General features: G+C 35.9%; 3 protein-coding genes across 3 annotated transcripts; 2 read left to right on the forward strand and 1 right to left on the reverse strand.

Moving 5' to 3' along the window:
- Window positions 1-10519: 10519 nt before the first annotated feature.
- Window positions 10520-14216, forward strand: RPL16A (ribosomal protein large subunit 16A). Its single transcript, XM_059594762.2, has 5 exons — window positions 10520-10629; window positions 10769-10876; window positions 11049-11091; window positions 12390-12585; window positions 13712-14216. The coding sequence occupies exons 1-5, from the start codon at window positions 10627-10629 to the stop codon at window positions 13905-13907; spliced, it is 546 nt and encodes a 181-aa protein (XP_059450745.1). The 5' UTR covers window positions 10520-10626; the 3' UTR covers window positions 13908-14216.
- A 1299-nt stretch (window positions 14217-15515) lies between these two features.
- LOC132182918 (uncharacterized) lies at window positions 15516-17563 on the reverse strand. The gene is made up of 3 exons (XM_059596286.2): window positions 17251-17563; window positions 16404-16514; window positions 15516-15946 (listed from the first exon to the last, which is right to left on the reverse strand). Exons 1-3 carry the CDS (start codon window positions 17476-17478, stop codon window positions 15866-15868), a joined length of 420 nt encoding a protein of 139 aa, XP_059452269.2. The 5' UTR covers window positions 17479-17563; the 3' UTR covers window positions 15516-15865.
- Window positions 17564-18083: 520 nt separating this feature from the next.
- LOC132183280 (DNAJ heat shock N-terminal domain-containing protein) lies at window positions 18084-27789 on the forward strand. Its single transcript, XM_059596682.2, has 9 exons — window positions 18084-18469; window positions 19897-20025; window positions 20129-20258; window positions 20708-20828; window positions 21517-21598; window positions 22481-22534; window positions 23968-24006; window positions 25132-25231; window positions 27514-27789. Exons 1-9 carry the CDS (start codon window positions 18242-18244, stop codon window positions 27642-27644), a joined length of 1014 nt encoding a protein of 337 aa, XP_059452665.2. The 5' UTR covers window positions 18084-18241; the 3' UTR covers window positions 27645-27789.
- Window positions 27790-27938: the final 149 nt, after the last annotated feature.

The raw sequence follows: 27938 nt of genomic DNA on the forward strand, positions 1-27938 counted from the left end.
TGTGCTGCTTTATACATATAGGCCTGAGATAAATATAAGACCATGAGAAGGTTTGGATATAAGACATCAGGTCTTGCAAACCAATGCACACACAAGTAAATAGATATTTGCATAGTCATCCTGTCTATTGAACAAGTGTTTAGTAAATCTAATTAATCTTATAAATTGTTCTTTGTATTCTTTGATAACCCACTCAAAATTATGGCAGTCATATTGGCGGGATTGATTTGGTTTATATATTAAGAAGTGGTTGATTATTATTTGCTTAGAAAAAACAAAATAATTGCTAAAGCCTAAAGGAGAGCTGATTTTGTAAATTAATTTATTGATTTTTGTTCTTTTCCTTAGTTTTCTTGGCAACAATAAGGCTTCAATCTTGTTGATTGAGTTCTTTAAAGAAGTTGATGACTGTGGAATTAGAGTAAAGAGAATAGGTACTGGACATAGCTGATAATCATGTTTGCGTATTAATATGTGTTTTGGTTGATGGTTTGTATGTTTATGATGATGGCTTGGCTTCTTTACTGAGAAAATATATGAAGGCTAAATAGTTGTGTTTTATATAAGCATTTTTTAGGTGTGTTTTATATATATATTTTGGGATTTTGTCAAGCATCAATGAGTTTCAGTAGATTATTGCTAATCTCAGGTATGTTATTTGTTCTCTTTGTGTATATATATATATATATATATATATATACATATCTATTACAAACTCATTGATCAATGTTTTACAGCTCAATGTACATATCTATTAATTTAAGTAGGTTTTACAAATAGAAGTATGTATATTAAATTATTTAGTGGTGTTTATCAACTGTATTAGATGGAGGACACTTTGAGTGATGCAAGTATCTCGCCAACGAGTAACCCTCCCCCTGTTATGGAAGTGCAAGATGTTGAAACACATTCCTCTAAAAATGTTAGAAGTTTCTCACCTTCCCAACAAACCAAAAAACCACCTACAAATCAATCTATTGTGTGACTCAACCTTCAAGTTCAAGTGTTGCTTCACCTTTTGCCTAGAGGTTTGTTAGTAATGAAAGTTATCATTTTTTGAATTGACATAGTATTTTAATTACAATACAATTATATTAAGCACGTTTTGATATGTGTACATGCTTGTGCCTTAATATTATTATGTTTAAGTTTATAATTTTTCTTCTTTTGATGTCCACAGGATTTGCTAGAGGATCAAATGGGAGGATTGATGAAGTTTTAACATTTTACTTGTATCATTTAATGTTTTATTTGAACTTATTTTATATGTTTTGTGTTGAACTTTTTTTATATATATATTTTTTTTATATGTTGTGACAGTTTTCTGAACTTTGAACTCTTTTTTATATGTTGTGTTGAATTTTTTTTTCTTTTTATATGTTATTGTTGTTGTTGTTGTTTTTTTTTTTAAAAAAAAAAAAAAAAAGTTAACCGATTATGATTTAATATTTAAGGAAATTTTTTTAAAGTACAAGTAAATGTAAATTTTGGGTCAAATATTTTTGATTTTTCAATATGGGCTCTTTTTATAGCCATTGAGCCCAAGAAGACATTAAAAATACAAAAAAAAAAAAAAAAAAAAAAAAAAAAAAAGTGGGTAAAAAAGAAGCCCAAAAAGGCCCAAAAAAAAAGAAAAAGAAGAAGAAGCCCAAAAATGCACAAAAAGCCCTAAAGAAAGCCCAAAAACACCCAAAAAGACAAAAAAAACCCAATTTTGAAAAAGCGGTTAGGGAGCGGTTATCTATTTCACTAACCGCTGACCGGTGGTTAGTAGCTAACCGCTAATAGCGGTTAGTAAAATCTACTAACTGCTAAGACTGTTAGGGTTAGCGGTTATTGCCAATAACCGCTAACCATAACCGCCTTGACACCCGTAACTCAAACCAATCAAGCCATTCAGAGAATTGAGGCCAATTAGGGAAAATGGCCGAAGAGTTGAGCAAAAGAAAGATGAGTGAATTTCCAACCCAAACAATACCTAATCCAAAAGGCCAGGGGCAACTGAAGGCCCTAGAATAGTAACACTAAGGCTATTACCAATAGTCTAGTTGTAGACGTTAAACTTAGCGCTCTTGGGAGGCAACTCATTCCATGAAAAAGTGTCTTACATTCAAGTTTGGGGGTATGCTATAAGCCATACCTAGGCCAACCAGTTTTCTCATCTCCAAGTATGATCTTTCCATTATCTCTACACACTCAGGGTATTGTGTAATTCAAGTTCGGGAGTATGAGAGACACACACACTTTGTCCAAATTTTTTTAGTTTAGTTTCTATTTTATTATTTTTTTGTTTTTCTTTTCGTTGTTTTAGGTAGTTGTAGCCTTCACATAGGCCTGCGATCGAGCTCACCCCAAGTAGGCTCAAGCGCAACTACCCAATACCTACACTATCGCACTTGCACGAGTGCGATCGAGCGCACCAGCGCCTGTGCTGCGCGCACGAGTGCATCCACGCACACACACACCTTCTGCACGAGTGCGATCAAGTGCACCTTACAGTGCAATCGAGCACACTCGACCAGAGGCTCACGTAATCTATTTTTAGGTCACTTTCCCCGTTCTCCCCATCACATTTTCACCTGCGCCAATAGTCCCGTCCACCATTTTTTTTCACTCACTACACACACTCAACGCCGCCCAACTCCATCACCAGCCACCCACCTCCACCATCGTCCCTCCATCTCTATTTTTCCCTTTTATTCCCCCATTGTTAGCGTACCCCATATATACGTTCCACCCCTATTTTTCCTCCATTTTTCTCTGTTTTGTCAAGCACAATCAGTGGTGTTGGATTTGTTTATTTTGCAAGGGGTTGGGCTTGAGTTTACAGTTGCTTTGCATCACTGATTTTTGAAGCTGCACTCCAAGTGTTTGATAAAAGTACTGAACCAACTTACAAGATGCCTAGGACTCGAGCTTCATCAGCTTAGACATCTAGAGCCCAGCCCACTTTTGAGCAGAGGGCGCTCATTTTGGTGACCTCATTTGCGGTCTGAGATGACTTCAAAAATTTTGAAGCTACAAGATGGGCGGTCAAAGAGTTCAAGCGCCGTGAATTGAAGAGGTTGTTCAAACCAATTACCTCAACCACCTATGAGCTCCTGATCAAGCAATTTCATGAGCATCTCACTTATGACTGCAACTGGCCAGGCGTCATCTCATCATCCATTAAGGGAGTTTACATTGAGGTCACCACTATGGACATCGTAGCTGCTCTCAAGTGCCATGATGAGTACCCCCAATCAGAAGATTAGTTCGCAGTTTGTCCCTCACACCCACTATTGCAAACATCATTGAAGACATGTGTGAGGGACACTATGCTGATGAGCATTGCAACTATGCTAGCAAGGCCAAACTGCCTCCACAACTCTTGCTAGTGGATTTTATCCTGCATTAGAATGTGTGTCCCTTGGGACACAAGACTCAGAGACAGAACCTTTTTCTCACTGCACTATATGCATTTCATAAAGGCTATTGGTGCTTCATTCCTCATATCATCTGGAATTAGTTGCATAAGTTCTGGGACGGGGTGCATTTGCGAGGAGCTGTATAACGCTCCCAAAATTATCCTTAGCTAACCTGGCAGGGTTATTGGCAATTACCTCAGTTAAACCAAGTTGTGGCTAAATGAGGAATCGCCCTTCTAAGCATTATCAGAGTTAATGCATAAGAAGTTGATATAAATCTGGGAAAACTATTAAATCATGAAATTGACAAGTATATTGCTTGAAATTAAGACATAGAGCAACTAACAATAATACTAAACAAACCTGATAACCTTTAAAGTAAAGTCTGTAGTGACAGCCATGCCACTCTTTGGTTCTAGCAACAGATTTTCTAAAAAGGTAATAACAGCGTAAGTATAATGACTTAGTAAGTAAACCTCCTAATAAGGTATGATTGAGCCCATTTAAGCAGAAAGAACTGTGCAGTTTTAGTAAACATTAAAATAAGATGTTGTCTCCGTTAATACATCATAAAAATATTGGTTGATTAATGAAAGAGCGGTGTACTTCTGGCAGCAATCACCTAAGTATTTTAATGTAAAAAGACTAGTGTTTTATAGGTCATAATTTTCATGTATGGTCTACCCAAGATATTACCCCTTTTCAGCAGGGTTGGCGCTGTCCCAAGGGACTTGTAATACAATGCCGATGCTCCAGTCATTGTATGCTACTGTACATCCCATTAGTAGTATAACCGAGTCCGACCTCGGGTGGCCCACACCAATAATGGGCTTCGTTTGATAAACGGTTTTGCCATGATTTTGGCACTACACTATTCATCTCACTTTTTTTATTTTTTCAATATTCTCTTACTTTTTACATCACATAAATCATTTTTTATTACTATTCAAATAAAAAAATCACTACAAAACAATTTTTTTTTTTCATTTTTCCACATCAAATATTCTTACTTTTTCACTTTAAAAAAGAAAAAACATTCTTACTTTTTTTCACATCAATCACTTTTTGCTACAGTATCGAACCAAAACCAAAACAAAATTATTTACAAACGAACCCATGATGTCCATCTTATAGTGACCATCCATTAGGGAATGGCTGCGCCTGGTCACGAAACCATTGGATCCAAAGCCCACATAACGACACACACATTTGACCAAAGAATGAAGCCTATATAGTAAGCCCATGGCCGTTATACTGCACGTACCGGTGTACCATGTCATACAATGCATCTTATTAATCAGTTAATTAAGCAGTTACCAAGTAGTTACAAAAATGTAGACATGCTCATATCATGCTCGTGGCCAATAAACTGACATATCCCACGTTTTTAAGAAAAAAGTTCTGAGTTCGTAAGTATTTACTTACCTCGCACGCTCGCTTGAATCGTCCGACATTGCTAAATCTTGCTATAACGGAATATAACACGTTGTTATGCGCAGAATTGGAGGACCCTTACAAGTAAGATACTAGGTTAACCTAATGTAAAGGGTTACTGGGAGCTAAGTTGCACAAATGGCGCTAAGGCGGATGTCTGACCCCCTAATCATAAGTCCAGGCTCGAGAGCGTACGTCCGGTCAGTGAGTAGGCATTTCGGCCAAAAGCTCCTAACGGGGTTTTATGGTTTCTATAAAACCTATAGGCTATCATATCTCCTCATGGGCTATTAAATAAACACATGGATCGTAAGAAAACTCAACATCATACAATACAAGGAATCAAAGAAACTTTTAAAACTCTTTTGGAAACATTTCTTGATTTTGTAAGAAAAGACACAAGAACTTTGACAGGGTGCTCAGAACATGTAGAAAGGCAATAATGACGACAACAAGAGGATAAGGATAGGTAAGGGATTACCTTGGAAAAAGGCAAGAGCAGAACCTTTCTTCTTTCTCTCTCCCGAATCACAAAACTCACAAGGCACTCACACAAGTGATTCCAGAGAGCTTGGGGGCGGAATAATGGTTTCAAAGGGGTGGTGGGGGTTGGTATTTATAGGCCAGAAAAGTTGAGGGCATTACCAACTATTCTGAAAAGTAGCGGACGTCCGGTATTATTGGGGCATACGTCCAGTACTATTTATTTAACAGTCCAAAGGGTGCATCGTATGTACAGCCATTAACCAGTGGTCAACCGAAAAGTAGCGTATGTCTAGTGGTCTTCCATCGTACGTTCGGTACTAGAGACAAAGGTGTACATTTGGCAACCCTAGCGTACGTACAGTCAGAAAGGGTTAAGCTTGGACTTATGTTTCAAAATGAATTTAGGAGTTTTTAGGCTATGAGTGTGGGCTTAGGTCCTTTGTTATAAAATCGGGTTTTACATAAATTCTTTAGTCATTCTTTGTAGAAAATATTTTAATGAAAACAATTGTTTTTGTTAGGATATTACAAGCTGAGAGTACCAATCAATACATGGGGATTACATTTCTCGTTTCTACTCACTCACATCCTTCGGAAAAAGGGCATTAAAGGCACTCCAGCAGATGGACTCGTAATCGTACACCCGCAATTTGGCAAAATTCAGTGTAACTAGAGCTACTCACACATGCTACGGGCGCCAACAGCTGAAGCAGAGAGGAAGGAGGAGAAGGAGCCTATGGACATGGATGAGCCTGTAGCTGAGCAGGAGGAGGAGGAGACCGTCACCATGGGCATTTCAGAGTATCATTCCATCTGTGATGAGTTGGCATACCTCTGGTTTGAGCTGGCTAATTAGAGAAGGAAGGCTCGGGACGACAAGTTCGAGGCTGACCAAAGATTAGAGAGGCAAGAAGAATTGCTACGGTCCATTCTAGCATGATTGCCACCTGCACCAGGGGCATCATCTTCTACACCGTAGTGACGGATCAAGTACTCCTATCCCATGCATTGTTTTATTTTCTATATCCACACACTAAGGACATTGTGTCATTTAAGTTTGGGGGTTTGGATTCACATATTGTTCTTAAATATGCAGTTAATTTTTAATTTTTAGTTTGAAATTCGTTGGTGAACTTAGCATAATGAACACATAATCATGTGACTAGGGAACTAGAGTTGTGTTACCTTCCTTGTCAGCATTAGATATTACCTGTTTCAATTCAATTTTCGCAAGCACACTAGCATGTAGTCTGTGGGGTATGAAATCTGAAATCAATATGTGTGTTGTCATTTTCTTGGATGAAGTTGGGTAACTTGTTGGAAAAATAACCTTGGCATATTTCCTGTTTAATATATATATATATATATATATATATATATATATATATATATATATATATATATATTGATCATTATGAGATTTTCACTAAGTAACTGTATCTTTTGCCTCATTAAGCACTGAGAGCCTGTTTGAGATTGCATTTGAAAAATAGAGTTTTTAAGTAAAAAAGAGCTTTTTAGCAAAAATTTCATTTTTAAGCTTTTTGGCAAAAGTGCTTTTTGGCCATTTTTAAGCTTTTTGAACCCTTAAAAGTACTTTTAATTTTTTTACCAAACAAATACTTTTTTCTTCAAACGGATTTTTTAAGTGTTAAAAGCACTTTTAGATCTCTCAAATGCAATCCAAAATAGGCCTTGAGTGTTCATGTTAAAATGTGAAAATTTTGATTTGATTAAAAGCATGACTAGTTTGGTTTTGTAGTCTTTTTGACTTGAGTTAATAAGTCCTTAGGGTGTGTTTACACCTAATGCCCTAAAAACCATCTGGTTTATGAGCTATTGGCTTAACACTCGTTACATGGATCAATTAGAAAACTTAAAAGAACTAAGCATTGCATAGCCTGACTAAAAAGAAAAAAAATTATGCCTTGGTTATTTTATCCGATGGGAAGTCTAATGAAATTTGAGTATTGATGCATGCATGATTGTGATTAGTTTTTGAAACCTCATGACTATGTGTTAAGTTCACGGCATACTAGCTGAATCTTGTGATATCTCATAATGACATGTGTAGGAGATTGACTCTTAATTTCATGGAATTGTGAAGATGGAGTTTGTTGTGTTAAGCTTACTAATGAATGATAACTATGATTTTTATGATGCTGCATTTTTTGGGATAACATGTTTGCATAATGTTTGTGAGTAACATTTTTGTTAAACCCTCACGAGATTTCTTTCGTCCTCTAGGGATACCTAGAGGTTTAAAAGGCTTGTTACATACGCTAAATGCAATTGTACATCCCACGAAAGAATGATTTATCTTTTTATTTTTATGTTATTTTCAGTTGTATTGCTAAGAGAGTAGCAATATGTAAGTTTGGGGGTGTGATAAGTGTTGAATATTTCATATTCTAGCCCCTTAATTCACATATGTTAATCTCTTAGTTTTGTTATTATTTGATGTCTTGCTTTATTTTTGTGTTTTTTAGTATTTTTAGGGTTTTTGAAGAAAAACAAGTGTTTTTGGCAAGTTTCAAACTTAAAAGACAAATTGGGAAAAAACTAGAAGCTATAGGATCGATCGCAGTAGCGCTCGATCGCACACATAGCCAAGAGCGAGCGTAACCTTGTGCTCGAGCACCCACGCCAAAGATCGATCGGAGACATGCGATCGAGTGCACTCGTGCGCTGGGCTGCGGCATACGCATTCATATGCAGCCGTGTGAGTTGATTGGCTGCATATGAATGTACAAGGCTGTTCCAAACCCTATAAATAGACACTCTATTCCTTAAAATAAAGGGAGGAGAAACAGACACAAGCTTAAGATAAAGAACTGAAGGCTAAATCATGAAGAGTTTTGGGTTTTTCTTCTCTTCCCCTTTTATTTTGTCATGTAGTTAGTATTTTAGTTAGGGCTAAATTGAAGCCATAATCATGTCTCTTTAGGGTTGCAATATTGGCGTTTTTGTTATAATTATATTTTTGGTATTTAACTTGATTATTTATTGTTTAATCAAATTCTTCATATAAATGTGCTTGACAAACATAGGCATGTGTTTGGATTTGTATTTGTTATTTGTGTCAATTTGGATGACCTAGTCCTAGGCATAATAAAGTGACAAAAGAACCCCATCATAGGTTCTTGGATTAATCAATATGGAGAACCGGGAGTAGATACCGTGCCCTAGATTTATGCTTTCTTGAAGAACAACTTAGTGTAACGCTAAATCCTTTGAGAGAGAAAACAATTAGAGTAGATATCATGCCTAATTCATTGCTTATAGAAATCAATAGCTTAAGGAGTAGATACCATGCTCTTAAGTTGGCAAACATTAGGTATCTTGATATAATTGGAACGATTGCATATTGTTTATTTTATTTGAGTATGGTTAGCGGTGGATATCAAAACCCTACCCTTTTTAGTCTTAATGTTTTTAGTTAATATTTTATTTTAGTTCATTAGTGTAATTCAATTTGTGACAGTTGTTTTAAAACCGTTAATTAAATAGGAAATTACATTCTAAGCATAATTTCACAATCCTTGTGGGAATGATCTCGTATTGGTCTGCTATACTATCGTTTTGATCTTGTGCACTCGCGAGTAACATGTACCAAATATTCGCCTATTAGTTTAGGTGGTATTTGGCACAACATCGAACTCTTCTATTTTTTCTGTTACAAGGAACTCTTCGGATTGTAAGTAACCTTGGAATTCCGGGGTGTCAAGCTTGATGCCTGCTTCCTATGGAATAGCATGAGCTTGTGTTGTATGAAATCTCCTCCACGCCCTGCAAAAGGATTGACAGGTTCACTCTCAACGATAAATTTGTCTTTCGCCTCCACATACCACGGTCTTGCTTGATGACAACATCCGTTGTGACCACCCATGTTGGATAATCGGGTAGCGAGGGCTTTGACTTGATCCCTTATAGCCTCGAGTTGTTCCTCTATATGTTGTAAACGAATCACCAGTTGCTCCTTACGTGCTGCTTCTGTGTGCACGTATACTTCGTTCATGTCTGTACAACGGTTGCCCCTCCCCATTCATGAAAAGTAACTTGGGCTTTGATACCAATTGATGCTGCGTAAGCTCCTAATAGGCAAGAATAACAGCAAGAAGAAGGGATAAATACTCCTAAGATCGTGATAGTTTGAGTTAAAGAAATCTTTTCTATACGTTAAATACTTTATAGGGTTTGATTGAAAACAATGAAGAAACTTAACTCTAAGACTTCTTATTGATAAAATCTCACATATAATCAAAAGCTGCATTCTAGAGTCTATAAAGCATGTACTTATAGGCCACCAAATCCTAAACCTAAAATTTAATACGAAATAGAGTCGGAATTGAACTTGTACGAGGCACGTTCAGACAGGACATACCCCTGTTCGAACGATCACCCAAATAACTAAAATTAAAGTACGTAAAACAAGTAAAAACTGAAATATAACATAGGGCCGTCCGGACAGCTTGTGAATGGGATGCGAATGGACATATCGGGTTTTACTATGGTGACTTCCGAAAGAGGCCCGTTCAGACGGCTTGCGAACATAGGCTCTTTTGACTTAGTAAACATCAAAATTTGCAAACTCTCGTGAAACATGAATTTGTAGATCTTTGAACTAGCTTTCTAATGACATAAAGCTTGCTTCAATCCGAGGTCTGAACCTCTTGATATAGCCTTTTTAGTAGGACTTGTCAGGTGTAAATCATCGCTTTTCTTTATGGAATCCTTAACTTTCCGGTCTACATCATTTAACCAGCAAAAATGCGGATGGTTTACTACTCTGTAGCATTACTCGTAGCCATAGAGGGTAGTACTTTTATTTCCACTAACATTATTTTAATATAAAATATTTTTTTTTTCTTTCTTCTCTCTTTCTTTTATCATTTATTAGAATATTTAAATGGCTTTTTTCTTTCTTCTTTCTTTCCCTTAACATTTAATTTAAATAATATATAAAAAAATAAAAGAAACTATAGTAAATTTTATTTGACTAAAAAAGTTTTTTTTTTTTTTTTTTTTTTTTTTTTTTCTGAAGAAAAATCTAACTAAGAATTATCGTGGATCGGACTCCCTTCTTTTGGTCCATTCTGTTTGCGGATCCGGGCTCAGCCCAGATTACTTTTTTCCCCTTGTCGTCGTAACGCACAGAACTCACAATACTTCAATTCTGACGAGGGCATTCTCGCCATTCAGACCCAAATAAATAGCTTGTCCCAAAACCCTAGCATCCACTTCAGGCCTCCTTCCTCTCTCAATTTCGGCTACTGCGAGCTCTCCCCAATTACTCAGAATGGTCTCTTTCTCTCTCTCTCTCTCTCTCTCTCTCCCCTTCTCTGCCTTCTCTCTGTAGGTTTTGAAGTGTTTGCTAACTCTGTTTTCTGTGTTTTGTTTCCGTGCTTTTTGTGTTTCCCTGAAACAAAAACGAAAATCAGGCTTCGGAGAGGAAATTGAGTAACCCAATGAGGGAGATCAAGGTACAAAAACTCGTCCTTAACATCTCAGTCGGCGAGAGCGGTGATCGTCTCACCAGGGCATCCAAGGTACTTGTTTTCTCTCATGTATTTTTGTATATATTCATTTTGTTTAATAGATGAATGTATATATTCATTTCTATTCTCACATATGGTCTCGTGTAAATCGCGTGCTACCCACTTCTTTTTGTTGTATATGGTTTGATCGTTGTTAGTCATCTTATATTTGTTTTATATGTAGGTGTTGGAGCAGCTCAGCGGCCAAACTCCAGTGTTTTCCAAGGGTAAGTCTTTCTTTTCTTTTTCATTTTTTTGGGGGATGGGGTTGGTGGGTGGGGGTGTTTATCCTTGTTTGGTAGATGGGGGGAAGCGTGAGAAAGTAGAGGGAAGGTTTTAGATCTTTGATTGTTTGGGAGCCAGCGTAAGGTTCTCATGACTGAGTTTGATAAAACATCTTCTTGGTTAGTGGGGCCGTGTTGGATAACATTATGTTTTCTTGTTGGGTGCACTAATTTGGATATTGGAATTTAATATTCCTGTTATTTTCGTGAGTATTCTCTGCAATCAAATAGTGGGTTGTGATTATTTTGGTTTTGGAGGAAGGTTCGAAAAGAAAAGAAGTTGGCTTGCAATTTTGGATCATTATCTGTTTAGACCCAAGAATGTTAAAGCTCAAATTAGAGACAGGTTAAATGCTAAATGGTGCCTAATGGAGATGTTTTTGGCTAGTTAATATGGGTTTTCCAATTTTTGGAAGTTTGAAACACTAAATGATGTATTTCTAAGTTTCTCTTTCGCTATGTTTCTTTTCCTTAACTTTATCTGCAATCAAAGTGATGGGTTTTGTTGATTGGTTGAGTTGTTTTCTTGGCTCTGCTCTGACAATACAGTTTTTTCTTGGTGCATTCTAGGCTCGTTCTCTTGCTACAAAAAGAAATTCCAGTTTTTGTATTTAATGTTTTGCATAAACTAGTTCTACTACTGTTTGTTTAGAATTTTGAATGTACGCTGCTTTTGGGAGATAAAACCTGAGCATTTCTTTTGTACCTAAAGTAATTAATTCACCTTGAAAATTGAGAATTTCATATATGCTTATTAGAGACATCTGCTGCAATGTTTCATATACTTGTTGAAGTGTTGTTTATCATCACTATGTTCTTTTCCGTAAGCCTTACATGTCCTGAATGATAATGCGATAAAAATACAAAATTTTGGGTCTTGCATTGGTTGTGAAGTGTTTATTAGGGCATGTCTTGTGTTTGAAACGTGCATCGTGAAAAAAAAATTGCATGAAGTGCAGGAAAAGTGATTCAAGAGGTTCCTTAACTCTAATGTGGTGAATTCAATGATTTGTCTTTATTGAGTTTAACGTTTTTGAAACTGAAAAATTATGAACTTGAAAATGTTTCTTGTCATAAAAAAGTTACAAATTAATAGATTTTCGTTTTTCTTGTTTACTGGTATCAGCCAATGTGGTTTATTATATTTCATTTCATATCTTTCTTGATTTGTTCTGAGGTTTGATCCTTATGGACACCCCCCCCCCCCCCCCCTCTCTTCTCCTCATCTTTACAATTGACAGCAAGGTACACTGTGCGGTCCTTTGGCATCAGACGTAATGAAAAGATTGCGTGCTATGTCACTGTTAGGGGTGAGAAGGCAATGCAGCTTTTGGAGAGTGGTTTGAAGGTGAAGGAATATGAGCTGCTGCGGAGGAACTTTAGTGATACTGGATGTTTTGGCTTTGGTATTCAGGAGCACATTGATTTGGGAATCAAGTAAGCTAATATGTCCTTGAGCCTTCATTTATTCCTTCTTTGCCAAAAAGTGGACTTCTGTGCATTGAATATTGTATTAACTTGGTGTGATTTGGGTATTGCTTATGCAAACTTGATTGGTAGAACATAATGGCTCTCTTTTAAATTTTTAATATCTTGCTGTTGCTAGTTTAAAAATGGAAAAATGAAAACACTTGCTCATTTATTGTAGTTGTTTTTGTGGTCTTAAAAGAAGCAAAACAATCATCTAAAGTTTGTCAATAGTGCATGCTCGTTTCCTTTCCTTCGAGTCTGTGCTCTTAGAGAGGCGTATAAAGGAACTCTTTCCTCTTAAGATATAGAAGTTCAAGAAGATATTTGATAATTCCTTGTATCGTGATTTTGATGCATCAATGTGCTCCAGCATTGTTATAATTAAATTGATTATCCTTTGATTGGTGTCTAGCCCCATCTGATAAGCATGTCTAGCATAAGGTTGAATTATCTCTAATTAACTATTTTGGGCATTCCAGTACCACTAACATTTGTGAGTTGCCCAATAGAGATTGATGAAGATTACTGTTCTTCACCTGCTGGATTCTGTAATGGTCTGTTTGTGATTTCCAAGATGTTGTAGGTTGTACAGGGTTTGTGAAAGAACAAAGATGGCAGGGATTGACTTGGTGGATTTTTTTTTTCCCTGTATAGAATATTACAACCCAATTCATGTATTATTGCTCCAAATACGTTTGATTAGATGGGGACAAAAGTGGGGATATGGATTTGATTTGTGGTAAAATAATTAATAATTTAATTCAGGTGTAATGCATGGGTTGTCATTGCCCTGTACAGAATTCATCTCATTATGTGATCAAACTCATAATGTTGCTTATTTATGCATGCTTTTTATACTACGTAATGTCTTTCCAGTATGATGGATATTTCCTTGTCTAATTGCCTTCCTATGTATACCCTGATTAGTCCGGTAAGGAATTTGGTATGTATAAGCAATTGTTTGTTCATTGAGTTCCTTCAATGTTGTTAATTTTGGTTCCTATAATCTTGATGAAGGGTACTGTGCTTTTGGTTTACGGAGACTTTTCATTTTTTATTCTTCCTGTTTTTAATTTGTATCACTGTGTTTTAGGTATGATCCTTCGACTGGAATTTATGGAATGGATTTCTTTGTTGTGCTGGAGCGCCCTGGTTACCGTGTTGGCCGTCGTCGCAGGTGCAAGTCTCGTGTTGGGATCCAGCATAGGGTCACAAAAGAGGATGCCATGAAATGGTTCCAGGTCAAATATGAAGGTGTGATTCTTAACAAGTCCCAGAATATCTCTTAAGGCCTGGAAGGTTCTTGGGAAGATGCCATAAATTTTGATTTAGGTTGATGTTATGTAGACCAACAATCCTTTACTATTATCCTTGTTTTTTAATTGTTGGGAGAGCCTGGGATATGTTTTCTGGACCAAAATCAGTTGATTTATTTTGCTTCTTTATATGTTTTTGGCAATCACTGATTAACTATTGTGATAGTTTTAGACGGTTGATAATGATTCATGAATGTTGTACTTTGGTTTTCATGCATTTAGCATGAGCCTCCATTTTGTGTAAACTCCGGTCACTGAAGTGTAGGATTGTTCCATTTTGTACATGTGGACTCTTGGAGTTGGAGGATTTTCTTATGGCTTACATGACATGAACGATGGAACATGTAAACAAAGAAGAGAAGAAAAAAAAAAGAAAAGCCATGGTCGTCTCTCCCTTGTCTATAGACTGAAACACCAAAGCCTCAAAAACGAGTTGCTGTGGCTAAAGAAGATTTCTTCCCACCAACCAAATGGCCTTATTTAGATCTCTACATGAAAGCCGAACCAGGTGCTATGCCCGAACCCAGCACTTCTCTAAACCAAAACCAAAACCAGTCCTAGCCGTCCATCCCGAACACTGAAATCTTGCCGTTCTAAAAAATCAACAGAAAATGGAAGAAGCTTGAATATACAAAAAACAACCAATAAAGCTGTTGCCAAACCGTTCATGACACCAAAATTTTGCCCTTTCTCTGAACAACAAAACAACCGAAACATTTTTGTGCCGAATTTAATCGCGCGAGAAAAACAGAGGGAGAGATATCATTAAAGGTTGAAAGTTATCCACACGTTATCCACATTTATTCATTACCGCTACCCATGAAAGAACAAGACGATGTCCCCACGAAAGTTTAATGGGGACATTGTGCTATTCTTTTGTGAAATGGGGCTGAGAAGTGATTCGCGAAGTTACTTACCAATTAATTAATCTTTGAGGTGTTACATACGAATCTAAGAGTAACAATCATTCAAGTATGATAGTATTTATAAGGAATGATAAATCTTGTGGTCTGTTCTGTACATTGCATTCCTATATTTTCGCACCAACATTTTTAACTTTAAGTTTCTACTTCTATTGATCAAGATAAATTATTATATTGATGTGTTACAATCTTAGCTAATAGAATGCCCAATTTCATTGACTGCGAGCAATAAATTATGAACCTGTAAGATTTACGGTTTAACCTCTTTACTCACACCATAAACCATATTCAATACAAGTTGGACCATTTACATGCAGATAGTAAATAATCAATAAAGATAAGCATAGAAATCGATTGTATGCTATATGCTCAATTAAATAAATAAGTGAATAACAACTTTATTTAATAGGGCACTATCTCCAAAAAATCAGCCTGGACTAATTAGTGATTTTTCCATGATGAGCAAGCGATAAGAAGAGATTTCACTGATCTCCTCGGCTATCCTGATAGTGACGTGAGCAAATCCTAAAATTATTCATGGACCCCCACAGCAAATGAATTAGGATCCTCTCTAGTTTATTTGAACTAGAGAATATCTCGTTAGTTATAGTGGATGAGTATTTTTGTCTCCTCAAAAAGTGAAAAGACAAAAATACCTCTAAAATATAACTAACTGGAAAGGATCCTGTTTCACAACAAACATGATTATACTGGTAGCATCCTGTATTTATGTTTGCTGGGGCATCCACGATACATTTTCAATTTATGGGTGATGCAGTTCTACAATTTACTGCAAAAATTGAGCCATCTTCATTTCTCTTATGAAGAAGCATTTGGCATCTAAATTACAAGCACTCATAACCAACAAAAAAAAGAAGACCATCACAAAATCTTTTCACTTACATTTCATACAAAGAATTAGGGGAATCCATAAAACTACAACTGCTGCTCTATTCTTTCTTAATACACATTAAAAATCCTCATAGCATACGTTTGCAGAAGATCACATCAAGGAATAATAATCTTCTTGCCTGCATATATGGTGTCTCCTGTAAGCCCATTAACCTCTTTAATTGTATTTACAGATACCTATATCAGTGTCAGGGAAAAATAAAATAAAATCAAAAGCTCGAAAATAACAAGCCTATAGAGATAATTGATTACATATCTGCTCGTTTAGTAATAGACATTTTCTTGTATTTTTTCTTCTTTTCCCCCTTTTGATCAGTGTTTCCAGGAACAACTTTATTGGGGAAATGATAAATCTAGGGTTTAAGACAAGATAAAGTTTCTTAGGATTGCTTCATCCATAAATAAAGTCTTATTCTCTGTTTAATTCTGAGCAAATTAAAAAAATGTTTGTGGGGGTCCATATATATTAGAATTTTCAGGATATCAATTACTTTTCATGAAAACTTCTGAAAACATAGCTTTTGTGAAATGCACAACGAATAGTTTTCAGAACTTCTATCCAGAAATCTTTCTCTAGAAAGTAAGAAAAAATAAGTATTCAACATGAAATAAGTCAAGAGAGAAGCAAATATACCCCATATTTTCTAGAGAGGCCCCAAAGAGTATCTCCTTTAACAATCTCTATTGTTCTCTGCGGCAATTCAAGGACTTCTGGCACATTTTGGTCCTTAAACGTATGTGGTTTCTACAACAACACAATACAAATTACACTACAGATTTCTTCAATAGTACCAAACATTTCAAAAACAAATGTAATGCTCTTTCTGAAATATCGAAAAGACATAAATAAACAAAATTTAATAAAAGAAGTAATGGGTCTCTCCAAAACCTCACATTCAATATAAAAAATGCGAGTAGTGTGTCTCCTAAATACCTAAATATATATATACAAACATATCCATCCACACACACACACACATTAAAGCAATGAGTTTCTACAGAACATAACAAACAAAATCCTAAAGAACAAGGGTTTCTACAAATAATCAAACAAACGAAAATACAAGCAATTGGCTTCCCTAAAACATCAAAAGAGTGACTATGCAACCAATGAATTTCAAGAGTATCCAACAAATCCAAAAGAACAAGTAATGGGTATCTCTCAAACACGAGAAATAAAAGAGTGAAACAAGAAATCTTTCCAAAATCACCAAACAAATAAACAGCACAAGTAATGGGTCTCTCCAAAATATCAACAAAACATTGAACAAATGGACAAATCGACAATAAAAGCATTGGGTCACTCCAAAATATCAAACAAAGAAAGAAGTAAAAACAATTGATCCCTCCAAAAAAATGACAACATATATTAATGACAAATAATGGGTGTCTCTAATACCAGAACAAATCAATCGCACAAGCATGAGAGATACACTGGTTGAGGAAATGAAAGTTAAAAGTGCGTCATACTCGATACGCACCTTAGTAATGGGTTCTTGGGGAGAGAGAGGCTGAGCTGGTCGAATCGCCAGAGTTGACTCGCTGAGTGATTGGTTAGTAGTCCGAGTTTCATTTCTGGTTCTGTTGAGAGGGATTAGTGCTTTGAGAATGCTAAAGGCGATGCCGGAGAAGACCACGTACCCGGCGGTCTTGGCGATCGCTTTTCCCTTGGCATCTCCGTTGCCGGAGGCGTCGCGTGAGTTTGACATTAATGGTTGAGCGCGGAGGATTGTTGAGGGTTCGGATTTTCTTTTTGAGGGTTTATGGCTTCGACTCTTGAGAAATGCTTGGGTACACACACAAGCTTATACACTAATATGGCGACGTGGCACTGCCTATCAGGTAAAAAAAAAAAAAAAAAAACTTTTGAGCGCGTCTTCTTTCATTTTCCCTGACAAATGAAATGTGCAGAGAAATAGTCTGCAACGACAAGAAAGACATGTCATGTCCGTGATAGAAAACACTTTCATTGAGAATTTGTACAAATTAATCTCTTTATATTATGCCCTTAAGGAAGAGAATTATATTATTGAGTAGAAAGTAATTGATATTAATGTTAGATTTCGTGAAGAAAATTGGAGAGAGTTGATGATTGGGGGGGTCTCATACTCTCATGAATCATGATAAATAACTTTTGGTTTACGGAAAATGAAAGGAAAGAAAAAAAAAGAAAGAAAGTAAAAGACAAAAGCGGTTGCTTGGCGCGTGAGGCAACAATTATCCATGAGGTTGACACGTGCAATTGCTCTGCAAAACATGCTTCAGGCTAGATTCATCTTAGGTTCGTCCAGGTTCTAAGGACAACCTTTGGCTGTGAAGCTGCCATGTCAGCATTCACTCCTTTGCACGCCAGACTTTGTCCACAATTTTTTTGAAGTATTCCATTATCACCCTCCAAAAAAATCTCGCTCTTTTCTTCATTACCCACTCTTCCTGCCTGCCCTCGCACCTTTCACTCCATTGCATGGTCCAATGGCTCAATTGCTCTCCCCTGTGTGCACTGAAGCTCTCAAATTCCAAAACCCATTATTTAATTTGTGCTCGAGAAGTTCATGGGGCATGTTATCAAAGATCACAACTCCTTGGACTGTGTTGGGTCGTGGTGCCAAGAGAAGAGGCAGTGGCAGAGTCAGGGTCGCTACTGAGGGCTCGCCTTCGACCCAGTCGGTTGCCGAGGATTATTATGGGGTGTTGGGTCTGGTAATGTTCCAAAACACCTCACTTTTTTATTGTTTGTATGAAGAGAAAACCAACATTTTATGTTTTAAGATTTTCATTCTTGAGTGAAAAATATACTCCATTGAAGAAGGAGCAGCAACAAAGAAAGTTTACTGTTGATACTTTTTCTTGTATTGATTGGTTTTGATCCAAGATATGTATAAGTTGTCTAGGACTTGGCAGTTGCTGGATAGATGGACTTTTCAGCAGGCACACACAAACACGTGGTTGATTGCTTGTGATCATATGATTAAAATGAATATTATTCATGGTTGAAAGCAAATGACTTTTGGACTTCATATTCTAGAAATTTCTGGGAAGTGGAAAATCTGAAGGATATGAATGATGCTCTTATAAGCATATTTATCTTAATTTAGTTATTTTTGAGGAAATACCATTTATTGGTTGATAAAAGCTAGGTAACTATGGACAATACTTGGGGAATTCTAAAGATTAGATGTGTCCGTTGCAGTAGTGAAGCTTATATATGCCGATGCCTAGAGTTTGATGTTGAGAGACTATTAGTTAGTTGCAGTCTATCTGCGATTCTTCTTCCTAAAAATTCATTTTAGTGTTTTTGTGTCTGTTGGTGTGAATTGGTTTGCATTATGTTCCATCTCTATACAATGTTAAATTAAGGATTATAATCATATCATAATTACCTTTGTTCTGAGGTGTAGATATGATTTTGAATCCAAATTGAGCTTACATACATATTTCCTTATCTTTTTGAATGGCATTGGGAGTGAACAGGATCAGTAAGGTGGATAAAATTTGCCAACCCCATACGTTGACTTCTATATACCTGCTTTTTGTTAGCATCCACCATATTTTATTCTACTTTAGGTAATCCCTGGTAATGAGATAAGGGACAAGTCTGTTGATTACGGTACTCTAAGCGTGCCACCAAATTCTAAAATATTGTGGAAACCACTGCAGCACTGCCAAAAATCAATAGGAGATATCGAAGTTTGGATTGAGCGCTACCATATTGACACCCATCCTGATATTTCATTATGCTCAAGTGGCTATCCATTTTTCTGCATGAGTTTCCTTAGGGTGCTATGGAGTAGACGAATAACAGGGTGGCCCGTGGGGAGTATTTTTAAATGTATAGAAGCCCATGGTAGCGATAAAAGAACTACTTTCAATCGTGACGGTCATATTATACATACTCAATATAAAGCAGCCAAACAACTACTTTTTCAATCGTAGGGGACTGAGTGATTTTGTCAAGGGGTTAATTCTCATTTGTGCAATTAAGCTTTTAGCAAATTGATTCATTCATCTAAGGTTAGCTTCACTTCTATAAGAAAATACCTTTCTCTCTAGTTTTTCCGTTTCTAATTTTATAGACCATTTGTTGCCATTTTACAATGTCTAATCAATGTTTGGCGTGATGTTACTAGCTTCCAGATGCCACTCCAGGGCAGATTAAGAAAGCCTATTACAATTGCATGAAAGCTTGCCATCCAGATCTGAGTGGGGATGATCCAGAGACCACAAATTTCTGCATGTTCATAAACGAGGTCTATGCGGTGGGTTTCCCCCCCATTTGGCATGAAATGCTTTAAGCTTGAAGGAGGATTTGATTTAAATCTATTACCGTGCTTCTACTATAAATGGACTATTGCAGTGCAGGTGCTCAGCGACCCTGTGCAGCGCATGGTTTATGATGAAATTCATGGCTATGCTTTGACTGCAGTCAATCCTTTCCTAGATGGTTCCAGCCCAAAGGATCACACATTTGTTGATGAATTTAGCTGTATTGGTATGTCAGGACAATGGACTTCTAATTGTTTTGCGAATACGTTTTACTTCTTTGAGATTCTATAGCCTAAGTATCCCCACAGTCTGCAAAATATCCACAGCTCCCCTTTTTTGTGATGTCAGCATCATCTCTTTGTATTCTTTTTGATATTTTGAGAAAACGTGTATTATTTATTATTTATAAATCACTTCAAGGGTGGGTTTTCTATCTACTACAAATGGAAAAACCTTATCCAGGTTCTGATGCTGACATCTGATGGAAGTACCAAGGTGGTGCTTGTAGATATCAGGGGAACTAAAATATGATGTGAAGATATATATGCTCTTTCCATGGCAAGTAGCATTTATAGCAGCACCCAGAAAAAAAGAAGTAGCAATTGTAGCAGCACGCCCTTGCAATTGATGGGTTTTGATAACATTGAAATATCCATATCCTTGTGTTCTTCACAGGGTGCAAAAATTGTGCTAATGTGGCATCGGATGTCTTCGCAATTGAGGAAGACTTTGGGAGAGCCAGAGTCTACAGTCAGTGTGGGAAGCCTGAATTAGTTCAACAAGCAATTGATACTTGGTGGGTCCTACTGCTTCATGGATATTTCTGTTAAAATGAATTTGATGCTTTTTTTTTTTTCAGTGATTTAGTTATGATGAGCGTACTTGTTATACAAAATTAGTGTCATTACCAGCATGTGTTCAAGGCTCTAAACTATTTGTATTTTATGCTGCAGATGTAGTTACACCATATCCAGCTTCTTACAATTATAAATTTTGTGGCTATTGGCCTTTTTATGTTTAAGTTTAAGCCAAAAATGATATTTTTCAATCATATTTTGAACTTGTATGAAAATCAAATTTCAGCTGCAACGGTTTAAAAGAAAAAAATTATGTAGACTTGCTTATAACATAAATTTTGGAAGATGCTTGAGCCAAGGTTGGAAACCATCAGTGTAACTCAATGAATGTGGTTTGGCCGATTGCTGAAAAGCACTTTAGAAATACACACTGTGATTACAAAAGTGACTAGACAATATCTCACAATCAGACAACAAGTATACAAGTTAAAGAAAGTTAAACAAGTATTTGGAAAATCTCCACATTAATTGTTAATTTCTTATGCTTGTTGATGCTGCTGTTAGAAAGTTAAAAATTTAAAATCTTTAATTTTTAAAAATCATTCATAATTTTAGTATCCATTGCATGTTGTGGAATTGCTAGTTTATAAAAGTTTAGATAATTGAAAAACATCTTCTGTATTTCAGTCCAGTTGATTGCATCCATTGGACATCTGCTGCACAACTATCCTTGCTTGAAGATGAGATGCGCAGGGTTGAAAGAGTAAATGTAAGGCCCACAATAACTATATTTGTTTTCTGTTTCCATGTTTATATAACTATCTCCACCTTCATATTTTAATGCAACCATCTTGAATTTCTTAACTTGCTATAAGCTAGTTACTTGTTTCAGATTGAGCAAACTGATCTCAAGTTTATCTTATGATTTATACTTTCCTGATCTTTGAATATTTACATACCTTTCATACTTGTTAGACAAACCTTTTTGATGTTTAGTATAGCTCAAGCTGTTGCTTTACTTAACCGCGATCTTGAATGTGGTTCCCTTGAAATCCTTGAGCTTCTTTTATTGATACGTTAAATCTCTGAATATGGTTGCTTTCTAAACCAAATGAGGAAAGATGGTCAGACTTGTGGTAAATACTCAATACACAAGTTAGCAATGTGATGAAGAGCTTTAATTGTGGGCATTAAAGTGTATAGGTTGTTGGTCGTTGATGGAGGTGGAATTTTCTGCTGCCAGCTATGAAGCGGCAAATGATCTCTGTTGCCCTCATTTTTATTAATTTTATTAGATAAATTAGATTTCACTGAATTTAAAATTTTACTCGCTAAAAGTAAAAGTTGTGTGCCAAGGAAAAATTCTCTTCCTGGATTCTTTCCTTGTTTGGTTTGAGATAATCTATTTTTATGAGTGTATCCTCTGATATTTGATATCACTCTTCCCTGCTCCGATCTACATATTTAAATTTGGTAACTCAGCAAGATATCTAGCTGGCAGGAATTGTCCATGATAAGGTCACTTTTGTTTATGATGGCATGTGCATAGATTTTGTTTTTTTTTTAATTGACAAATTAAGAATGGTATTACCATTGTTTCTCTTATCATTTTAATAACTGAAGAAGTGGTGGTTTTCTGTTGGATTATCAGGTTGCATTTATGCTCTCAGGAATGGGATCAGCAGCCGTTGATGTTTTCCGAATGGTGAGTGTGCTAATTGTGTTATTTTGACAATGTTATCAGCTTTCCAAAACAAAAAGGCTTTTTTCTTCCTATTTGTTCCTAATTTAGTTGGAGAAATTAATGCTTAGTTGAGTTAGTTGTATTTATTTTTAAATTTTGCTGTTATTGTGAAGGTTTACTAAGTTCTTCTAGGTTAATTGGAATATCTGTAAAAAAACGACTCTTTAAAATAGCATTTCTTCATTCCTTTTGTGCCAAACCCTAGATTTAGATTTCAATGTAAAATCTTTAGCAAACTCAAAACCACCCAGTGGTTAATGTGGTTTTGCTAGTTTGGCCACAGGTGCATGTCCATGGGTCAAGAAAACACTTAGATTTTGTTAAGAAGAGAAACACATAGGGACAAAGAGTACATTAATATAGATATTTGGACACAACTTTAACTCAAGAGCCTAAACTAATGGGGCTTGGGTCCACTTAGGTATATTAACCACCCTCTCTTTATACTTAATCAATATGAGACAAATCTCACAAGTGCACTCACAACAAATTTTCTTCTCACTTGCGAGTCTCTTCCACATTGACCAAACTCTCCCTCGTGTGTGAGTCCTTTACACAATAGTGTCAGATGCACAGGACACTCCAAGAGCGGAGCCAAACTCTTTTACTGAAGTCAACCAAACATGTTAAACCAAGACACTTGTATAAGCAACGAGAACTAACCATGGCTCTGACACCAATTGTCAGGAAGAGAAATACCTAGGAAGTCAACAAAGAGTATATTAATATACATATTTGGACATCACTCTAGCCCAAAAGTTTAAGCTAATAGGCTTGAGTTCACTTAAGTATATTAACCAGTCACTCTTTATACTTTACCAATGTGGGACTTAAACCTCTCAAGTGTACTCATAATAGATTTCACTAAGAATCTAGCACATAACAAGGTACAGGAACTGCCCTTTCACCCTTCAAATCCTAGCCCAGAGTACACGCAAAAATCCCTCTTTCTTGCACTTGGGATTCTCTTACTCGAAATAACCCTAAAAGTACAAACATAACCAAACCACAATCGGGTTGATGTAGCCAGTTGAATTCGAGAAGCTGTAACTTATCACTTGTACATCTTGAAACAGTTTTTTTTTTTTTTTTTAATAAGTATGGAACTTTCATTGAAAGGAATAAGGAAAGGCCATTGATACATTGAGAGCATACAAGAGTTTTGCAAGAGAAAGGGGTATCTTGAATCGGTTCTGTTATGCTAAAGAGGTGATTTTCTATGGTGACAAATGAAGTAGTCATGAGCTTTTTTTGGTATATTTTCCCCAGTTAACTCTCCTTTTGATGTTCATCTTCTAAGAATATCTTTCAATTTAAAAAGTTTGAGCTGCTCGCCTATCTTTTCTTTGTACCAGCTTACCATTTTAATTGATTTACACTTACTAATGCGGCAGGCAAGTACTCGGTGGGAAAAGAGGCAAGCAAAAGTTTTGGTAAGAACTCATGTATTCCTATTTTTTCCCTTTTGTTTTAATTTTTCTCTTTCTTTCTTTCTTCTAAGGAGGTGTTGTATTTACCTACATCTTCATTTTATTCCAAGCTGATATTTTGTGAATTGTTACCTCTGTATGTGTGACTATTGTATATGTTTAGTTTTTCTTACACCCAATTCCATGTTGTTATCATCTATTTAAATTTCATGCATTGCTGAACCACATGGTATAGATTTCCACTCAATTTAAATATCATTTGTCTTTGGTAAAATGTCAGAAACATGCTTTTATAATGTAGACCAGCCATCAGTTGGAATGATCTGTGTTATATATGGCAGTAACAATGCAAAAGTTCAGCTTCATCATTTGTTTTTGCATAAAGATGCATTTTGTGAATGGTTACACCATGGTTGTTTCTGAAAAGAGTCAGCTTCCACCGAGTCAGCAATGATTACTTTATCATGCATCTATTTAAAGAAAGGCAAATGTGAAGAAAGAGATAATTGATTGAAATGATTCAAATCAACTAATAATTTCTACCATCCCTTTTGTCATAATATCTTGTATAAATCCTTCTCTCTTTTTTTTCCTTGCAATATCAAGTTAGAAAAATTCCAACCTACATACCTTATCAAACATGACTCCTATGGCCCTGGGAGTTTCTACATACATGCAAGGTAAAAAACAGAAAGGAAAACCCTGACAGCCTAAATCATACCACACACCAAGTTATACCCAAGGACTCTTTGTACTTAACAAAAAGGCTTAGCTTATAAATGTTTAGTGCAATCTTTAAAAGTGACAGTTGAGGACAATGGACTAATTATAGAACATTAGATGGGGGAAGGGGAAAATGTAGGCCAATAGGATCCGGCCCATCTTATAAACATCATGTACTAGAATTCACGTATGGTGCTTTGAGAAAGATCATTTCGGTAAAATGAAGCAATGGTTTCCTAAGATATCCTGAATGCTCTATTTGGAAGAGCTCTCTTTATGCCAACAACTTCGCTGGTTTTTTATTTTTTATTTTTGAACTAGTTCATAGGTATATTATAAATATGCATTTTTAGTTATTCATTCAGTTAATAGATAAAACAAATGATAATCCTGACTTTGTTGCAGGAAAAAGCTAAACTGAGAATGATGAAGCAGAAAGGTTCTGATAAAAGTGAACCATACTGGAGCAATCTATGGGGCAAGCCCAGGGACTACCAAAAATCAGGTATGAGGAATTCTGTAAAAGAAAATTTCTAGTTTTTTTGACTGACGTGTCAAAAACCATTCTGGTGAAGTTTTTATTTAATAGCATTTTTTACTTTTACGTTCTTTGGTTTATTTCTTGTCATTTAAGTTTTTATTGCCATTTTCCTAGTAATTTCCAGAGATTATATTAGCTAGTTTCTTTAGATGTTATGATAAAATCTGTCCATAGGGAGCCAAATATTCCTGCTATGGTACAATGAAGCCCTCAGTAGTCTTCCTGCCAGAACTTATATCTTTTTTCCCTGTTGATCAGTGAAGAAATTCCAGGTTGCTTCCCATCTTAAACATAATTTCTCTTCATATTCTTTTTTTCTTTTGGTCCTTTTTCTTCTTTATCCTTTTTTCTGTGAAAAAATTTCCTTCTTCTTGTTCTTTTCTGTTTTTATATTCATTTTTGCTCAGTTCTTTTTCTTCTTTATCCATATTTTTTGGTGCAAGATCCTTCTTCTTCTTCTTCTGTTCACACTAGCACGCATTTTTTTGGGTTTCTTTCTTTTAGTGATGGGGCAGGGGTAGATCTTTAGGACACACTTGTGTATATGCATTCTCTAGTGACCAGTGTGGTTCCTTAGTAATCACCTTGGCTTTAGTAAGTTTTAACAGCCCCTTCTTTTTAACTGGATGCCACCTTGGTTTTCTTCACTTCATCTTAAAATGGAAGTCCGAAGGGCATAAAGGATGGTTCCAAGAGTAATTTGTTGGGAGCAATGAACTGTAGGGATTATATGTATAAAACACTCTGGAAAAATCCCAGCATCAAGAGAACATGGCTAAGAATCATGCAAAACATAAAATATGCAATAGAAGCAAATTTACATGCAAGTTGGCTACCATAAGGAAGATGGAGGCTCATTTGATTTCTTTCCTTCTTCTAACTAAAAACAGTTAGGGTTTGGGTTTTGTGACCTCTAAACCTTCTCCTCAATATTTGATTAAAACACCAAGAGTGTGAGGCTCTCAAAAGTGTGCATTTAATGCCCTACATAAGCTCTCTATTTATAGAACTGGATCCTCTCCAGTTCAAATGAACTTGAGATTATCAATTTAATTATATTTGAGGGGTATTTTTGTCTTTTTACTTTTTTGAGCGGATAAAAATACCACTTCAATATAACTAATTAGATATTAATTCTCTATTTATAAGCACATGTAAACCTAATGGAAGTAGTACTAGGAAAAACTCTAGCCCCCATTACATATACACGGCCACTAGGGTTGGGGTCTGTTTGGGATTGCGTTCGAGGGGCCTAAAAGTGCTTTTAACGCTAAAAAAAGTCGTTTGAAGAAAAAAGTACTCGTTTGGTAAAATTTAAAAGCGCTTTTAAAGTTCCAAAAAGCCTAAAAATAGCAAAAAATGCACTTTTAACAAAAACTTAAAAATGAAGCTTTTGCCAAAAAACGCTTTTTGGCTTAAAAACTATATTTCTCAAACGCAATTTCAAACAGGTATTTAGTGTGCTTTTGTCATTAGGTCAATTCTAATATGGGTAATAGTCAGCTTGGGGAGGAACTTAAAGGGAAAAATAAAACTAGCTCCAATAGGCCTAAGATACTTATATCTCTTGACTTGTCATAGGTTATTATGAATTATAATTAATTTCACTAAATAATTGTAATTTCACTTTAGAGTTTATTTTTGATTATTCAAATACTTCCAATGACTTCTTATATTTTGCATTTGACCCGACCCATCTGTAAAATAATCCGAAGTTGAATTAAAGTCATAAAATAACTGTCATTTTAATTCATTATCTCTTGATCCTCGAGTGCCCAACTTAGTCCCTTAATTATTCTCATACGTGTGGAATCTCATTTCACTTTGTAATATAGTTTTAGTAACTCTAACTAAAATACTCAAACCGATATTAAGAATAATCAATTCCATTTCTATTTAGAAGGGATATTTCATATTGATTTGATAAAATCAAAGAATTATGGATTTCATCTTGAGGAGTAGTTAGTGATCCCACAAAATGCTACTTGTGATCGATCACCCAACACATCGAGGGAGGATTGAAACCGGCTGACAAATACTAAAACGACGTTTTCTTTGTCATTGCAAAAGCATATCATATCAATTGCTTTGGAGGCTCATGAGAATGATTAGATATTGCAACAGCCAACAGGCATATTAAAATTGAAAGCCAACTGCTAACTGCTTGGAAGTTGGAGTGTGGTATCTACTACTTGCTTTGATTTTAAATATAAAAAACTCAAAAGCTGACATATTGTTTGTTGCAGAGGAAGAAGTGAAAGAGAGAGCAAGAAGAGCTGCTGCAGCTGCCAGAAGATGGAGGGAGTACTCAAGGAGGGGCGTCGATAAACCGCCAACCTTTAAACTCCCAGAGACAATCTCCGACAATGAAGATTAACCACCATATCCATATACAACAATTCTACAATCAAAATGTAACTAATTTATCATCCATACCTTTCTTCTCTACTCGTCTTTTTCATTTTGTATTAATATGGTAAATACAATAAATTGATTCAATGAAAAGAAGATGATTTATAGCATGGTATGGTATCTTATGATAATTTGTTTTATGGAAAATATACAAATTAAACACTTCAATTTAACCCTCGCTATCTCACTCACCCAACACTATCGTTAGAATATTTTATAGTTTTTTTAAATTAGGTTCATCAATATTTTTCTTAATAAA

Source organism: Corylus avellana, chromosome 5, assembly GCF_965113065.1.
Source record: "Corylus avellana chromosome 5, dhCorAvel1.hap1.2, whole genome shotgun sequence".
NCBI classification, from domain to species: domain Eukaryota; kingdom Viridiplantae; phylum Streptophyta; class Magnoliopsida; order Fagales; family Betulaceae; genus Corylus; species Corylus avellana.

What these genes read in the sequence shown, in the direction of transcription:
- RPL16A (XM_059594762.2), top strand. An exon ending in GTCTCACCAGGGCATCCAAG is followed by an intron (nt 10,877 to 11,048) that starts GTACTTGTTTTC and finishes TTTTATATGTAG; the next exon opens with GTGTTGGAGCAGCTCAGCGG. An exon ending in AACTCCAGTGTTTTCCAAGG is followed by an intron (nt 11,092 to 12,389) that starts GTAAGTCTTTCT and finishes TACAATTGACAG; the next exon opens with CAAGGTACACTGTGCGGTCC.
- LOC132182918 (XM_059596286.2), bottom strand. Translation starts at nt 17,478, where the DNA reads ATGTCAAACTCACGCGACGCCTCCGGCAACGGAGATGCCAAGGGAAAA. An exon ending in CCCAAGAACCCATTACTAAG is followed by an intron (nt 16,515 to 17,250) that starts GTGCGTATCGAG and finishes GTGTTGTTGTAG; the next exon opens with AAACCACATACGTTTAAGGA. An exon ending in GCCTCTCTAGAAAATATGGG is followed by an intron (nt 15,947 to 16,403) that starts GTATATTTGCTT and finishes ACACTGATATAG; the next exon opens with GTATCTGTAAATACAATTAA.
- LOC132183280 (XM_059596682.2), top strand. Translation starts at nt 18,242, where the DNA reads ATGGCTCAATTGCTCTCCCCTGTGTGCACTGAAGCTCTCAAATTCCAA. An exon ending in ATTATGGGGTGTTGGGTCTG is followed by an intron (nt 18,470 to 19,896) that starts GTAATGTTCCAA and finishes TGATGTTACTAG; the next exon opens with CTTCCAGATGCCACTCCAGG. An exon ending in AGAGGCAAGCAAAAGTTTTG is followed by an intron (nt 24,007 to 25,131) that starts GTAAGAACTCAT and finishes ACTTTGTTGCAG; the next exon opens with GAAAAAGCTAAACTGAGAAT.